The 18,616-nt window shown below is 34.4% G+C and overlaps 1 protein-coding gene across 6 annotated transcripts in view; it reads right to left on the bottom strand.

Moving 5' to 3' along the window:
• The window catches only part of LOC138318936 (serine/threonine-protein kinase MRCK alpha-like), a 69,320-nt gene extending 50,916 nt beyond the window's left edge, over nucleotides 1–18,404 (bottom strand). For all 6 annotated transcript variants that reach the window (XM_069261753.1, XM_069261754.1, XM_069261756.1 and 3 more), the window contains exon 1: nucleotides 17,796–18,404. In XM_069261753.1, coding sequence (XP_069117854.1) covers nucleotides 17,796–17,976 — 181 coding nt within the window. In that variant the 5' untranslated portion in view covers nucleotides 17,977–18,404. The remainder of the gene's footprint in view (nucleotides 1–17,795) is intronic.
• Between the last annotated feature and the right edge of the window lie 212 nt (nucleotides 18,405–18,616).

Below are 18,616 nucleotides of genomic sequence, written 5' to 3'. Positions count from 1 at the left end.
GGTGATCAGTACATATTTGTAGCTAGTATTTCCTTAAGGTGATCAGTACATATTGTAGCTAGTATTTCCTTAAGGTGATCAGTACATATTGTAGCTAGTATTTCTTTAAGGTGATCAGTACATATTGTAGTAGCTATATTCTTTAAGTGATCAGTACATATTGTAGCTAGTATTTCTTTAAGGTGATCAGTACATATTGTAGCTAGTATTTCTTTAAGGTGATCAGTACATATTGTAGCTAGTATTTCTTTAAGGTGATCAGTACATATTGTAGCTAGTATTTTTAAGGTGATCAGTACATATTGTAGCTATATCTTAGGTTTCATATTGTAGCTAGTATTTCTTAAGGTGATCAGTACATATTGTAGCTAGTATTTCTTTAAGGTGATCAGTACATATTGTAGCTAGTATTTCTTTAAGGTGATCAGTACATATTGTAGCTAGTATTTCTTTAAGGTGATCAGTACATATTGTAGCTAGTATTTCTTTAGGTGATCAGTACATATTGTTTACGTATTCTTTAAGGTGATCAGTACATATTGTAGCTAGTATTTCCTTAAGGTGATCAGTACATATTGTAGCTAGTATTTCCTTAAGGTGATCAGTACATATTGTAGCTAGTATTTCTTTAAGGTGATCAGTACATATTGTAGCTAGTATTTCCTTAAGGTGATCAGTACATATTGTAGCTAGTAGTATTTCTTTAAGGTGATCAGTACATATTGTAGCTAGTATTTCCTTAAGGTGATCAGTACATATTGTAGCTAGTATTTCCTTAAGGTGATCAGTACATATTGTAGCTAGTATTTCTTTAAGGTGATCAGTACATATTGTAGCTAGTATTTCCTTAAACTTTGATCTCAAGTAGAATCTAGGACACTCTGACCACTATAATACATAGCTACTGAATTAGTAGTTTTATTGTGACCACTTTCATGTCATGCTTTCAATAAGGAAGTATGAGTGTCTTGTTTATGTTTCTATTTCATGTACGTGACTTTGATATAATCGTAAAATGGTTTCAAAGAAGAAAATCAATGTAGATCTGATACAAGCCTAGTCCTTTATTTATATAAACTGCTAAATCTATACATATTGTAAATATGAAAAGTGTAAAATTGAAGTGAAGTAGCCATGATTTGATAACACTTCTTTTCAAAATTTGAATTTACAAATGTGTGATAATTGTGTCACACTATTTTTAAAAATCTCATAACAGTGCGTGTACCAAAAAGAAGGAAAGAGAGCAAAATTTTGTGTTGGAGCATGGAACTGTAACTATATCGTATACTATAGGTCTGTTATAAACTTCCTGAATGTTCAAGTGATAGAATATGTTCAAATAACTTGAAGTCTTATAATTATGGGTTACTGTACTAATTTCATCAAACTATTTTTGAAATGAAAGTAATCATGAATCAGGAATTTTGCAGTATGAACGTAATCTTGAGATTTTTTCAAAATGAAACCTTCATCTTGTTTGAAATTCAAATATATATGTTTACATTTATGTTTACAAAGCACGCTTGTATCACATTACATACAAGATTATGTAAGTACACAACAGCTATTTATATGCAGGTGCATGGATCTTGGCAGTATATGTCTACACTACACTTGCTGGGGACAGCAAACCTAGATGACTCATATAATATTATTACTAGGCCACCATGATCCATTATCATGACCTGTACTACTGATAACCAGACAAGTTTATACAACATAAAGGAACATAATAAACTAGCAATAGAAAGCTCATTTTGAAGTGTAGTTTTGATCAGAAAATTCTATTTTCAGTAAAACAGGTAATAATATTATCCAAATTTGTGAAAACAAAAGCGACCCTGTTCTTATTTACATACTAATTTATTTATATAATTAAAATTGAAGATGAAACATGTTGTATTTTAATAGGCAAGTGGCCTTGAAGTGTGTCATATATAGACATTGTAGGTATATACACACAACACATCCACAAAATGTGTCAGTAACCTGCTATCTGACAGTAGAGGCAGTGTGGATACACAATCACTCATAAGTTTAACAGGAGGTATGTAATCTAAAGGAAGGAAGCCAGCTTTGGGTGACCCTTTGTAGCCTAACAACAGCATAGCTTTGTCCTGACACACAAACTAGATAATATCCTCCGCCCTATCATATACCCTCACATCATTCACATAAATCCTCTAACACACTGCCCACCAATACAACATCCCTGCGGTGACCGAGTGGTAAATAAAGATGTCTCCACATATTTGTACCACAAGCCCTCCACCTCTGGGTCTCAGTTGGAATCCCATGTGGGTGACCAGGCCTAGGGTCACTTGCCAGATAATGGCAGCAAGTCAATGGTTTTTCTCAGGGTACTCTGACTTTTAGTACCAAGCGTTCCTCCACCTCCTAAACCTTACATGTCCTAATCTAAGTGACCATGGCTGGTAACTGAACTAATTTAAACTAAACAAAACCATACCAAAGAACTAAAATGGCTCGGTCTCAATGATTGGAGGATATATTTCTAAAGTCAACATTTTTTTGGACAATAAGAAATAAAGTTTGCTAGTGTTTCTTCCAGTTTGGACTTTTGAGGATTCCTTGGACACCAAGGTGTTAAATAAGAAACATATACTAAACTCTTAGGAGCCCATTCTAATATTTCCTATGGTGTTATATGCCAAATGACTTTATAGCATCTTTAACCTTTTCCTTGTTAATTTGATGTCAATTAAAATATCCATTCTGAATTGCTATTCTCATAAGTTCCTGGGACCAAAGTATCAGTTAACAAGTATTGTTTTGCAGCAGAGACAGACAAGAGGCATATTTTTCTATGCCAAAATGTCTTAAATATAGAATATGTCAGTCCTCAAGAAGACTTATCAATATAGTCATACCATTTCTGAATAAACTGGTCAATTGGTCTACTTTTAACAAGTTTTTGTAATTAGTCTTTTGTAAAACAGCAAGTTGATTGATATTTAAACTAGCTCTGATAAAATATCTTAAACATCTTACAGCCATTTAAACAAGAGCTGTCGGAGAACAGCAAAGCTCGCCTATTCAGAAGAAGTTGTTGTTCAAGTATTTACTATTTAAACATGGAAATATGACAAATTAACAGACTAAAACAACCCTAAAGGGCCCCAAATTGGTTGTATTATCACGTTCAGCATCCATACACATTAGGAAAATAAAATCATAAACATTTATGATGACTTAAGCTTAAACAATAGACAAAATAGAAACTTGCTCAAAAACTTTAACGTGAAATATTACAAATTAACAGACTCAAAAAACCCCTAAAGGGCCCCAAATTGGTTGTATTATCACGTTCAGCATCCATACACATTAGGAAAATAAAATCAGAAACATTTATGATGACTTAAGCTTAAACAATTGACGAAACAGAAGCTTGCTCAAAAACTTTAACGTGAAATGGGACGCCAACGCCGGGGTGACAACATTAGCTCCCCCTATTCTTCGAATAGGCGAGCTAAAAACGTCTGGTCTATTTTTCATGTTAAGTATACATTATGCCAAAAAGTAATCATTCTACATTTTATTCCAATATCAATTGGGTATCTTGTTAGCTCGCCATAAACCATGAATTGTTTTATACACTTTTTTTAACTTGAGGAAATTACAAATGATTTTTTCTACAATATTTGTATTTTCAAATCCCCATACTTCTGATGAGTATAATAAAACTGGCATTACAAGTGACAAATATTTTCAGTTTAAAATCAACAGGAAGGGATACATTCCTTTGTTTCTTAAAAATAGTAGACACTGATTTAATTGTTTGTTCAGCAGTTTTTTCCTTTTCTTTAAAAACGCTACCATTAATGTTAAAAAATATACATAGATATGTATACCCTTCTTATCAAAATAATTCTATATCCCATAACGTAAACTGGTGTTGTTGGGCCAATTTACGTTTTGAGAATATTACAACTTTTATCTTTCTGATATATTAGATTATAATTTCCATGTAATGCAATAATGTAATGCAATATTATTCAAATCCGTTTAACATTTGTTGTAGAACAGTGTCATCGCCATATAAAATGATAAAAGTTTGGGATACATTTCAATATTATCTGTAAATAATTTGTCAATAGTTGTCAGACAATTAACATTCTTTTTCCGCCAGATAAGATTCCAAGTCATCAAGGTATATTGAAAATAGGAAAGGAGATATAAATAAGGTACCATACTGTGCATGTATATGTTCAATGTAAATTAACAATGTAAGCTGATCTTGCAAAATTGCCTTACAGCGTTATAATAAATGCAGTTGTCTCATTGCATTGGATATAATTGATTTAAGGCAGTTCATGTGGCGACCGAAAAAGGTAAAATCACCATTTTCAGAGTGATCAGAGAAGATTGATAGTCAAGGAGGGAAAACATAAGACAACCTGTGTTATGCAAATTAATATCTAATTTATTTTGAATAAAGTATGCCGAAGATGATGCTTAGTGTATTATTAACAATAATCTTAATATGTTTTCTAAAAATATTAACAACTAATGTCATATTGTGTTATAAATTTAATGTTTTATTTATTCTTTTTATTTCAAGCATGTAGATGTCATAGAAAATAAACAAATACCAAGTATATGCATATTAAAGTAAAATTCACAAATCACAACACTAATGTGTATTGTATATATGGAATGAAGATGATGATGGTAATTATTTGGATCAAAAATGTTAACAACATTAAATGTATTATATATATATTGAATTTGAATATGATGATAGTAATTATTTTCATATCAAAAACTATTACAGTATTAAGCTACCACAGTTGAAAATGATTTCTTTCATTTTGTTCACACATTTTTTCTCCTGAACTGGTTCCAATTGAAATGATACTTGCATGTAGACATTCTGTAAAACATAAGAAAACAATAAATGTATTAACAGAGTAATTACCGAAAAGGCTAATATCATATAATTAAACATTTTTTTTTATATAAATAACAATACCAGTTTAGAGAAAATATTATTGAAATTTATTTTCTGTTGTTCTTTAGTCCTCCTGTTCTTTGGAGTTTTGTCCTTCATAAATTGTTTGTAATACAGCAGTTGTCATATAATGTATCTGATAATGTGCACACAGAAGTATAAGTATATGCATATGCATGTGTGCATGGGCACGGTGATAAGTTTATTTTGCCGAGTAAAAAGTTCAAAGAACTAGTATTGTTCATACTCAAAGATGTAATCGCACTAAAAACAGTGATCGTGTAGGCTTTTGTGTGATTGCATTTGTAAGGGGTGTATCTCTGAACGCCAACATTTTGGATTTAGCTGTAGGGTAGTTTGTTGTGACAGTGGTTATAGTCTTTTTCCTAAAGGCAGACCCAATGCCACAGGTAAATTTACCTGTAAAAGTTACCTGTGTTGATACTTATCTAATTGTGTATATTGATTAATTTTCATTTCAATAAGTGTTCATATTTAATATCAGATACATATATACATAATATATGTTTCTGTTAATATCTATGAAAATATAACAATAGAATCTATGAATGAAATGAAATTAAATTCACAATGATTTTATTTCAAGAATTTTAAAGATTTCCTTGATATATCTAAAATCTCTGGTATAAATCTCACTAGATTTTCAATAGATTGATACTAAAATCAAGCAAAATTCTTTGAAACTTATTTCACATGGAAGTAACTTTACCATTCAGTAATATCAAAGAAAAAATCCAAAAAGGAACTATCCAGTTTCAACTTAGTGTAACATTAATTTGATTAAAAGTTTGAAATAATATAAGCCTTTTGCCTGTTGAAAAGTGATATATTTCCACAAGATCTTCCATATATGTCTGTTAAGTGACCTTATATACATATATAGTACATGTACATGTAACATCTGCGTTAATAACCTACCAAAGAGTAAGTGAATTTATGTCAAATATGATTTCCAAATTTTACTTGTACTTGACTGACCTTTTTAAGTTAACAGAACATACAATATATTTTGAAAGTTGCATTAGGATGCATCATTTATCATAATTATATAATTTTCCTGCTTTCTTATCCTAAGAAGGTATTTCTAGATCAGCGTGATGTTACATTATAATGTAAATGTCTGTCATTATAGCAAAAGAGCACCCAATAATTAAACTGTTGTCCGTTAACAGCGCAGTAAAATTATATATTTTTGTGTGAATTTCGGTCAAACATTGTTACTAGATACAAATTGGTATATGTACTATAATCTTTAAACAGAAAAAATTAGAAAACTGTTAATTTGGTATTCTGAGCACTAAAAGTTTGCAACATTTTGAGAATTACAAGACCTTCAACATATGGACTTGAAATAATTTTGCCAGTATTGCAACATTAACATCTATAATGTGTATTAAAATGAATATGGTTAAGACCCTAAGTAACAGTCTTCAATCTCATTTCATTTAGTATTTTTACATTATTAAGTGACTTCTAAAAATATTTTGTATCAAAAATATATATAGAGCATTAAACCCCAATGATATATTATTACCAATGTTTATAAAACATCATAATGTGTGTTTGTGTCGGCTTCAATAGATTACCAACTTAAACTATAATCAACAGTTCAAAATTTCCGACAATATTAATTTAAACTTTTGTGATATTGTTTTTCTCCACTCATTTTCTAACCAAATACTTCACGGTGTACGTCTATGCGATAAGAGAAATCATGCGCAACTATGCACGGTCACAAGAAATGAAAGTTGGCTAAGAATGTAGCCCTACTGGAACTCCTATGTCAAAACAGAATACTGTTACATTAGAATATACACTGATCAAGAAACCTGTTTTTCTGATAAAATTGAGATATGATTTGTAAGAAAATATTTCACCTGGAACTCAAAATGCATCGTTCTTAATAATCCACATGTAGCTCCATATTAATTCTTAGAATATTAAAGCACTGATTATCTTTGATTAATAATTTACGTTGTATATAATACGGAATATATTGAAGGAATTTTTATCCAAAACCCACCAATGTTACCTATGATACTGATTGAAATACAGGTAAATCTCAAGTGACTTTACAGATGAAAATAAAGACAGCTTATATGAAACAGTATATAATTGCCTTCCTATTGTTTCCTAAAACAACACCTACATGTACCTGTTGTTGAAAAATATGTTGGCGTTAAGAGAACACCCCTTTGTAAGACTGTGCCAGGTGTTAGAGATTAGTTCCGCTCGAGTGATCACACAATGCAAGTGAGAATCGGGAGTATGTTTATGTAAGTTTTAATTACTAATCTCTGATGATTGTTGATAAAATATAACTCAGGATAATTGCTAAACATTTAACCGTTTTCTCCACGTTTGTTGTAGATTGAAACAGCTTTTTAAGTGCCGTTCTACGGAAGAATTATGAAAAAGAAATCGGCATTTTCATCGATCTACAAATGAAGTAGTCCAAAAAAATCTCACTTCGAGTTATACGAACATTTTATGTATGATTTTTGTCATTCGGACCAAAAATACTTCGTTAATTACGTAGTTTACTGAATATGTTATATATATTATCAGAACGTCAAGCTCCTGTAGGCCTACATGTGATGAAAGTGGCTAAAATGTTTTCAGTGACAACCTCTATACGTGCTTTAATATGTATATATAATCTGATAATGTATACATGTGCTTATAAAAGTATCGATAATTATGGATGTGGTAAATATTCATACCTTATTAACTGCCGTAAGTTGGAAGATTACGCCAGCTTGGACATTTAGAAAATGTTAATCGTCTCTCACGCGCTATTTGATCAGTTTACAAAGTTTATCCTAAATTTTCTTAGAGTTGTCTTTCTTCCATTGTGGATTTACACGTACATGTGGCATAACGCAGCCGTGATAAACAAATCTCCATTTCGTCCTGAGATTTATTTTGCTCCCGAACTAATATGATTCAAATCACAAAAATCATTATTGTAAAAATTTTGATGTTTGAGGTGAAACATTGATTTCATTTTTTTCCGTTGCGGGATAATTGTCACTAGTAGGGACAAAACGCGTGGGGCGAAGCGAAGCATTTTCGGGACGAAACGTCTTCATGCATTGTTAACAACATTTTCGGGACGGAAAGTCTAGATACATTGTAAACAATTCAAGTGAAAATTTTCCAACATAAGATCATTTGGATAGTGTATATGGTAAGGATATGAAAGCAGTTATCTACTTCTCCTATTTCAACATTACAGATACGCTTATTTCAGTAACTTTCATATTCAAAATTTTGCTATTTAAAATTCCCGGTAAAATCAAAGTTGTTGAATACACTGCCGTTAGGAGCGCTAGTATCTGCGAGCAAGTTCTAAGCCAATCATATTGAGGAAATTTACTGAAAGAGAATTTTGCAACCACGATCACAATGGCGAGGTGATCCTCGCCAACAAAACCATACCAAAGAACATCCCCTGACTTGAGTGCATGTGATCATAAAGATATCCATCAGCTACTGAATTAATGCATTATCTGAATATTGATAGCCTTCACCAAAGATTTCTGTATAGATATCAGACTTTGGTTATAAAAGAAAGTATTGGAACTGACAACTAATTCAGTTAAATCCTCTAAAAAATGTCAGGAAGTGTCTACTTTTCTTTCTTGAGATTTATTTGATCAATTTAATGAAAAAGTCTTATATCTAGCAATAAACACATAATGAAGTTTTGTGCATATACATGCATTAATCAAGCAGGCAGTCAGCAAATTTCTGCTATACCAAATGCAATAGTTTGGGGATATCTTATAATCTGCATACTTGACATACATCTACAGAAATCTACTGTAAGCAGAATTATTATCTGACAGTATCTCTGTAGAACAACAGAAGTTTAAGTAGTAATCCTACAATGTGAAAAAGACTTGATTAAATGTTAAGATCTGACAGACAGTACTGCCTTTCTTTGCTGTATACACCTAAATACACCTAGTCTGCTAGCACACTGGCACCACTGTTGATACATCTGCACCAGCTTTTCACAAAATCACATGGCTTATTTTACACATTTCATTTTTTGTGAAATGATACAGATAGGATATATGGTTATTCAATGACTTCTGGAATTACATTTGACATGAACCACTGAAAATTTCAGATGATAAAAGAATACATTATTCAATGCCTAGTTATACGTCAAGCTGGCCAATCTATGGGATGCTATACACAGATACTATCACTACATGTAAGCTTGTGGAAGGATTCCTCCAGCCTCTGAATCACTATCACAGCTGTTCTTCACTATAAAATAACAATTATGAACTGGCACTAACACACTAAATGATGATACCAAAACTATATTCTACAATTCTATACCAAAGATCCTGGCAAAACTTTGTCTGAACAAACACCAATAATATATGCTATAAAGGTACAAACACCAATAATATATGCTATAAAGGTACAAACACCAATAATATATGCTATAAAGGTACAAATGTTACACTTAGACCTTAGTGTACATGTACTAGGTTTATTAAAGTACATTGACTCGTTTTGGACAGGTGAACACTTGACCTTATATGAATTATGACTACTTATATATATCCGAGTCTACTGTTTATAAATTACAAATGATTCAAATGGAAGAAAAAAACTTTTATCAATCTATGGTACAGGATAACCCTGAGTGCTTTTTTTTAATGTCAGCTTGTACAGATTTTGTCTTGGCATTTCATCTTGCTCAACTAGATAACTTCTGTAAGGGGGGGGAATAGGCACTAGTCATAATGGGTTTCAAGTCATGTGCCAGTCGATCACTTATTAATCATTTACTGTGATTTTGAAGTAATAGTATTTTAACCACCAGTAAAGCTTTCAATAGGAAAAACAGGATAACTAACTTGTTAAGGTTTAAATTTTGTGAGCTTGTTCTGTTTATTGGCTTTAAAACATTTTATTCAACTCCATGAATTCTGAACACCAGGGAAACAGAAAACTATCTTTGTACCCAAGAACAAAAAGTTTAACTAATAAACAGAAAACTATTTATCTATCTTATTAAATTATTTATAATTATCAAATATTTGGGAAGTAAGTATTCATTCATGAATATTTTTTTCAGCTTTAGATATAATTGATGATTTGGCAGACTTGTTGTTTTATCACACTGTATGTGCAGAATATGCATTCACTGGGCATAAAAATATATGTTAGAATTCTTCAGATCCTCTGAACAAAAATTAAAAAATAAAATAGAATATTTTTCAATTCTGCAACGTTTTTTTCAGCAAAATTCGCCGAGATATATTTCAAGATCTCTGTTTTTACTAGAAATCAGTATGATGACAGAACGTTATCGTATGGCTTGTTATTTTATGCATGAATCTGCAAAGGTATTCGACGCTGGTACAATTTGCAACAGCAACGTTAGATTATTACTTTAGTATCATCACTGACTGAAACATCTAATGAAAGCATTTGCACTTTCAGATATGTTTATTTATTGACGTAACATACCTTAGTTCGCGATCGGTTGGTAAAACCATGCTTCCTTACAACAACCGCCATTTATGGGTAGTCTCGTTCAACCAGACTCTTTTGACTGCGTATCAAGCATCTTGCTGAACAAGATTTTGTGCATGCAAAGTCGGCATGCAATGACTACCGCAAGTTTTGTATGTAATATATATGGATACAAGAAATACTTGTTACGTAGTTTCATTGCTGCTTGAATATGCATTATTCAATGTAATATTATCAAGCTAGTTCACCGCATCGATCAACAATACCGGAAGAATTCTCAAAACATATTTAGGCCCAGTACCTAACGCATGGCTTCATCACCAGCCGCCATTTTCGAATTCATACACATGTGTCAAAACAACAGTGCAAGTTGATTGGCCCTTTGGAGTTTAATCACCATCGTATTCTCATTTTGCCAGAGCAAATGTATGTAAATTTGTTCTTTATTTAGGTTCAGAATTGATATGTAAATATTTTCAGACACAATCATGTTTAGTTATTGCGTTTGGTATCGATCTTCAGGCTTTTTCTCAAACACATTCACTTGTTGATCTAAGGTAAACAAGAATCTCAATATTGGAACATTGTTTTGTTATTAAGCAATTAAAATCGATTTATAACTTTGAAAATATTTTACTTGTTGTTCGTTTTAAATGTAAAAAATTTACGTATTGTGAAGGAAACAATATTGCCTGTTCATATCATAATCATATGCATATGTATATATATGTTGGGGGTCAAAACGGAAGTGCAAAACGCCATCTCCGCCTATTCGAATACTCCGGTTATCGATATTTTCTTCTGGAAAATGCCTTATTCAAATAAGCGGAATCCTCTGTATTCATATTGTTGTTGATATATAGTCAGTATTTTTGTTGAAATACAGCAATTACAGCGCTAGCTTTCAGAGAGGTCTAGCTTTCAGTCCTCAGATGGTGACAAACTGTAAAATTATGCAAACATTTTTATTGGCAGCTCTGTAAACATGCCATGATGATACTGGTGGTGACCGTGTCGTCTGGCATGTATGAAATTCTTCGTACAAATCCTGCAAAGGTGCAGCTTCTGAGAACATGGAGTGCATTCTGTAGATTTCAGTGTTCTACCATATGGAAAATTTGCACATGGCTTCAAACAGATACTTCTGCACTACTCTCTTCTAGGTATGTGTTTCATGACATTTTTGTACAAGAGAAATCTTTTAATCACTTACTTTTTTATCGTCAGACATCAATGTCAATGAAGGCAGCCATATTGAAACATTACAAAGCACACAATCAAAGTTCTGTTATTATCTATTTATTAATATTACTTTCCATTATGTGTTTTATTAGTTTAAAGTCCTATTAACAGCCAGGGTCATGTAGGAATGTGCCAGGTTTGATGGTGGAGGAAAGCGGGAGTACCGGTAGTAAAACCACCAGCCAGTACCTTTCCATTACTTTAGGGTGCAAAATTTTGTCCATGGAAACCTGAAATTTAGTACCCGATCGTCCCTGGATATGAACGTATCAACTTGAGTTCATGGTATCTTTAATTACCTATGATGTTTGGGGCAATCTTCAGTGGAGCAAAATTCATTGTACCATATTTCACTGCAAATAAGGTCCCTCCCACAAATAAGACACCCCCCCCCCCCAATTATCCCTTTCCTGGATGACGGTTATGCACAAAAGAGTAATTAAAAGTGTCACAAAAAATGACTGTGCACCTTGACTGTTTTTCGCTTATTTATTGGCAAAGAAAAATCATGTAGTAAACAACTGTTTATGTGCTTGTTATTTTTGTCGTTGAATTAAAATTAATTCATGGGTGATCTATTTTAATCATCAAGAACTATGATTTGTGAAGAGTGCTCATATCTACTTAATTGAAGGTTATTTTAACCAAATAAGCCGATATATTTTTTCATGTACATTTTTTTCACTTCAAGTCGGCATGGCCAACACGTGTTTAGTGTTCATATATACTATACAGCTTGTCATTTTTGGCATGAATCAGCAAAAGATATTCGCCATTGATATACAATGTTTCAGTAGTCATAGATTCTAATTTAGTACAAACATTAACTTAAGCATCTACCTTTTGTTTACGAAGTCAGTATATAGCTGTAAGTTTCGTATTTTACTGTGGATATGAAAAATACTTTCTATAAAAATTAATATTTAATGCAGTTAATGCTTGCATTAATCTCAAGAAATATTATCAAACTTTCATTGTATCAATGACAACACAGATCAAATTCACAAATATGACCTGGTGTGAAAATGTGAAGTCATGGCTTCAACCCGACGCCATTTTCCTACACATGTACAATGTTGCAAACTAGTGCTAGAATGGGTAACCGGATAACCGGTTCACGGTTCGGTTTAAACTTGTATCCGGTTAGCATTTTAGCTCTCCGATAACCGCCATATATATTTCATACAGCGAAAATACTCCTCAAAGTAATGAAATTCCTGTAATATGCTTTCATAAGCGCAATTTTGAAACGAAATTAAAAATGTTACGACAACAGTGTTGTTATCGGAAACTGGGTCGTCACTAAAATGCTTAGGTTTCACTTGGCTTCTATGCAAACGTTCCAGTGAGTGCGATGTGCACAAGTGCCATGTGCAAAAGAAACCATGTGCAGGAAGTAGGCCAACTTTGACATTGTAAGTGTTTACATTGACTTCCAATCACCATCATGGTTTTATTCAAAACAAACAAAAGAAATATAGTTCAAAGCAATAATTCTTTGTGTCAAATGATTGTTTCCTGAAAGATGTGAGCGATTGTTATGGAATCCAGAGACAGAGTATGACGAATTTATGGCATCGATGTACATACGATTGTAACGTTAACGTTACTTACAAAAAAAATGTAAACAGCTACGGCTCCCCCGGTTACGGTTCGGTAAATCCGATCGGTTAACCGGTTGGCATTTTTACTAACCGTTCCAGCACTATTACAAACAACTGCATGTCAACACGTTGAAGTTTAATCACGATTGTTTGCTCATTTGACCGAGACAAATGTACGAAAGTATTCTTCTATTTAGGATAAAAATTTATATGTAAACGCATGCAGTGAATTTAAAATACAATAAGGAGTCTGAACAGTGATTGTCTTTCCGATTCACTGCAGTTGATTCACATGTTTACTGATTAGATGGACTTTAAAGGGACAATTCAGTCTAAGAGTACATTAAAATTTGTACATATATCGGAAAAAATCCAGTTCCAATGGAAATTAGATCAGTCGGTTCTACTGTGATATGCCAGAACAGCCCATGGTGGTGAAATGCGTGTGAAATGTTCAAACTCGCTCGCTGTCCGCCATTACACATTGTGGTCGAACATCTTGTATGCCGAACCCTGTCCCTTGCTCGTAGAGTAATGCAACTTTCGTCTAGAACTGCTCAAATCGCTCTGACAGTAGTGTGTTTACCTTATTAGACGAATTATCTTGCCTCAAAATCATTTTATCATCTACTCAGTGCTATGTAGTTCATTTGTTTAATGTGCGTGACTTTGGCTCGGGTATGAGTACATCGTACATTTGTACCTGCTAAATCGTATTGATCAATGATTTGTATTTACGACGGTATCAATTAAAATACTAAACATTGACGTGGAATTTGTCAATATTTTATGTTATATGTTTCATAAGAAATGTAGAACAATACATTTATGCCATAGTTTGCTTCTTGATTATGTAAAAGAATTAACTTGAGCGAATTGTCTCTTAAATGTAAACAGTGACCTAATTTGATATTTAAAATAACTAAAAGATTATTAAAACTTTTGGATTAAAATCAATATTGGGTTATGATTCATTTAGAGTTAATTTCTTTGATTCAGTGATAAATGTCCGGGAGACTTGTACAAAAAAATATATTCCGTCTATCTTTCAGGCTTACAACTGGTATTGTTAAATTATAATCAATGCTAGAACACCATGCTATTAACCGTCTTTCTTACAACTGTTAGTCCTACAACAATGACAGGACATTCAAAAATCCAAGATGATGTTATCAGACCAGTTGTCTGCAAATAAGAGCCCCCCCCCTACTACTTTTAACCTCTATTTCTCAGAGGGGGAATGCAGTAAATTCAAGTATTCTTCATTAGTCATAATCTTTTTTAAGATCGATCTGTAATTTGGTAAATAACATTGGACAATCATAAGGTAACAAATGCAAGCTGACAGAGCCCAGCATGTCCATGGCAGATGTTGTATGCAACAGGAAGTACAACAGAGTGACATAGTCTTCATTCGGACAGCCTCAAGCTCTTGTGTTATCGTACACAGCTATATATTCACCGATAGTGAAAGTAAACATTTCTGCCATTCATGATTCAGTTCTCCGATTGAAATTATGGGCATGGGATATAACAAGAGGCCCAGAGGGCCTGTATCGCTCACCTGGTTTGTAATGCCAAGTAATGTTCTGAATATAAGTTCATTGTTTCTTTTCTGAAGAAATTTGGATATTTACCTCTAATTCCCCTATTGGGCCCCACTCTTTCTCCTCCAGGGGGGTCAAAGCCAAAATTTATACGAATTCTGTTAACCCCAAGGATGTATCTGGCCAAATTTGGTTACAATCCATGCAGAACTCTAAGACAAGTAGCAATTTATAGGATTTACCTCTATTACCCCTATTGGGCCCCGCCCCTCCTGCCCCCTGGGGGTCAGAGCCAAAATTTATACAAGTTCTGTTCCCCTTCCCCCAAGGATGTTTCTGGCCAAATTTGGTTACAATCCATGCAGAACTCTAGGACAAGTAGCGATTTATAGGATTTACCTCTATTACCCCTATTGGGCCCCGCTCCTCCTGCCCCCAGGGGGGTCAATGCCAAAATGTATACAAGTTCTGTTCCCCTTCCCCCAAGGATGTTTCTGGCCAAATTTGGTTACAATCCATGCAGAACTCTAGGACAAGTAGCGATTTATAGGATTTACCTCTATTACCCCTATTGGGCCCCGCCCCTCCTGCCCCCTGGGGGTCAGAGCCAAAATTTATACAAGTTCTGTTCCCCTTCCTCCAAGGATGTTTCTGGCCAAATTTGGTTACAATCCATGCAGAACTCTAGGACAAGTAGCGATTTATAGGATTTACCTCTATTACCCCTATTGGGCCCCGCTCCTCCTGCCCCCAGGGGGTCAGAGCCAAAATTTATACAAGTTCTGTTCCCCTTCCCCCAAGGATGTTTCTGGCCAAATTTGGTTACAATCCATGCAGAACTCTAGGACAAGTAGCGATTTATAGGATTTACCTCTATTTCCCCTATTGGGACCCGCCCCTCCTGCCCCCTGGGGGTCAGAGCCAAAATTTATACAAGTTCTGTTCCCCTTCCCCCAAGGATGTTTCTGGCCAAATTTGGTTACAATCCATGCAGAACTCTAGGACAAGTAGCGATTTATAGGATTTACCTCTATTACCCCTATTGGGCCCCGCCCCCTGGGGGTCAGAGCCAAAATTTATACAAGTTCTGTTCCCCTTCCCCCAAGGATGTTTCTGGCCAAATTTGGTTACAATCCATGCAGAACTCTAGGACAAGTAGCGATTTATAGGATTTACCTCTATTACCCCTATTGGGCCCCGCTCCTCCTGCCCCCAGGGGGTCAGAGCCAAAATTTATACAAGTTCTGTTCCCCTTCCCCCAAGGATGTTTCTGGCCAAATTTGGTTACAATCCATGCAGAACTCTAGGACAAGTAGCGATTTATAGGATTTACCTCTATTACCCCTATTGGGCCCCGCCCCTCCTGCCCCCTGGGGGTCAGAGCCAAAATTTATACAAGTTCTGTTCCCCTTCCCCCAAGGATGTTTCTGGCCAAATTTGGTTACAATCCATTCAGAACTCTATGACTAGTAGCGATTTAAAGGAAATGTTGACGGACGGACGACGGACGACGGACGGACGGACGGACGGACGGACGGACGGACGGACGGACGGACGGACGGACGGACGGACGGACGGACGCCGCGCGCGCCATGACATAAGCTCACCGGCCCTTCGGGCCAGGTGAGCTAAAAATTGCAACAATGCTTATATGTCCCAATGTTTCCTATTTTGACGGGTATCCGGGTACACATTTTTTCGGACCCGCTTACCTCTCCAACCCAATCTGACCTGTAACCGGGTACTCAGGTACTCGTAAAAGCTCTACATCATTTATTTCAGAAAGTGTCACCAATGAACAATCATTTCACCGAAATTCATCAAGATCCCTGGGTGACATGTTGATATCAGTATCATTTTCAAACCAAATCAATATGTATTGGTATACTAATAATTACTGCACACAACTATTCGGTTCCTATTATACTATTATAACAGTTACCTATTATACTATCATAACTTATAACAACACGAAAATACAGATTAATACAGTCAATTTCATTAGCTGTGTAGGTCCATCGAAAATGGGCCTATTGTAAATATCTTGGCAGCTGGTGTAAATTGTGAGGCAAGATTTTACCAACAGATAGTGAAGAACAGGTATGTTATATACGTCCACAAATAACAAACATATACATGTATATGCAAATGTAAATACATTAAGTAGATGTTCACGTCAATGAAACTAGAATCCTTGTCCTGTGCATCAATGTTTTTATACAAATTTATACAAAAAAATAAGAAGCCATATGAACATGATTTAAATTAAACCCTCAATTGAAAAAAGGGTTTTTATTCAAATCAGCAAGGGCAATGTAAAAGTGAATGCAAATTTATGCTTGGAGCTGAAATGATAATCTTAATATAAGATAAACAAGGAGTATTTGAGACAATTTTATGTAAATTACCTAAATACCTAGAATCCTTTGTATATTCTATTTTGACATAAGCAAATACACACTATAAGTATATAATGGCATGTAATATCATATTGAAATACAACAATTTATATCACTGCAGACAACAGTTTTATACAAAACCTGGCATAACTACTGTAATATAATATGAATATAAGTAGCATGGTTGATTTACCAAAGCAGGTCACCTGTCAAATATGAAAACTGATCCACATCCTTGACTCCAGCTAGTTTAGCCTATGTCCAAGCGTTTTATGCACGAAAGTCAATCAACCTTTATACAAACCTCCATATATAAAATATTATGGGAAATAAGAAAATTATATTGATTTAATGTACTTATTCAAAGCATTTCAAAAAGCTGGTTAGGTAGGTTGTATTACTCTATAATCAGGACTGACATATTTTCTAGTATGTTGTGTATTGGGTTGTGTATTGTAGCCACGGGCACTCGCCAGTTGTAGACAGCATTATTAATACTTACCAAATTCGACAAACTCGGATATATTCTTCTCTCTGCGAAGAGTGGAACTGCAGCACTCGTCATAGAGAACAATAAGAACATCGAGGAGACTCTCGAGGCTGAGGGCTTGGCCATTGCTATGTTGCACCCCTCCAACATACAGCTGTCCGAGCCTCTTCAATCTCTCCTCGGCAGACATCATGACTGACTCACAAACCAACACATTAGTCAGTCGTCTGCTACCTCCTCCCTTGTCGTTTCCGCATCTTTGTGAAATGTTCACCAACCAAAATCAATACTGAGAGCTTTAACCGTACTAAGCACAGGAAGGGCACCGACCCTAATTTGATCACAGTGTATAAAGATTCCAAACGAAACCTATCAAAAACGCGATTTTCTCTTACTTCCTTCACAATGTCAATGCTCGTTTGCAATACCTTTTGTTCTCAGCTAGAATCCAAGTAGTTAGATGCACGGAGCGACTATTTTTCAGTGGCTTCAACGTCATATCACAATGAAAATAAGTTTCCAGTTCTCGTTCTGGATCTGTTAATTAACCCATGGATCGGCAATTTTCCTACGAAGATGTCAACATGGCCGACCGAAGTTATCAATGGAGAATTATGGGAAATGGTTATACGCAGGCGTCTGTGATGACGTCATTTTCACATTATGATAATATGCACGAGCCTTCTGTTTAGCTTTTCTCGATTTTCACCCATTTTCAATCCTCACGATTGTGTTTTGGAATTGAAATTTATATTCTAACATTATCAAATTAGTGTACAATCGATATTATTATCTACCAAGCTGTAAATAGACCGCCAAAACCATATACCCAC

Source organism: Argopecten irradians, chromosome 3 (genome assembly GCF_041381155.1).
Source record: "Argopecten irradians isolate NY chromosome 3, Ai_NY, whole genome shotgun sequence".
NCBI lineage: Eukaryota > Metazoa > Mollusca > Bivalvia > Pectinida > Pectinidae > Argopecten > Argopecten irradians.
Note: the sequence above shows the minus strand (reverse complement) of the source record. Positions and strands in the feature narration are given on the sequence as shown.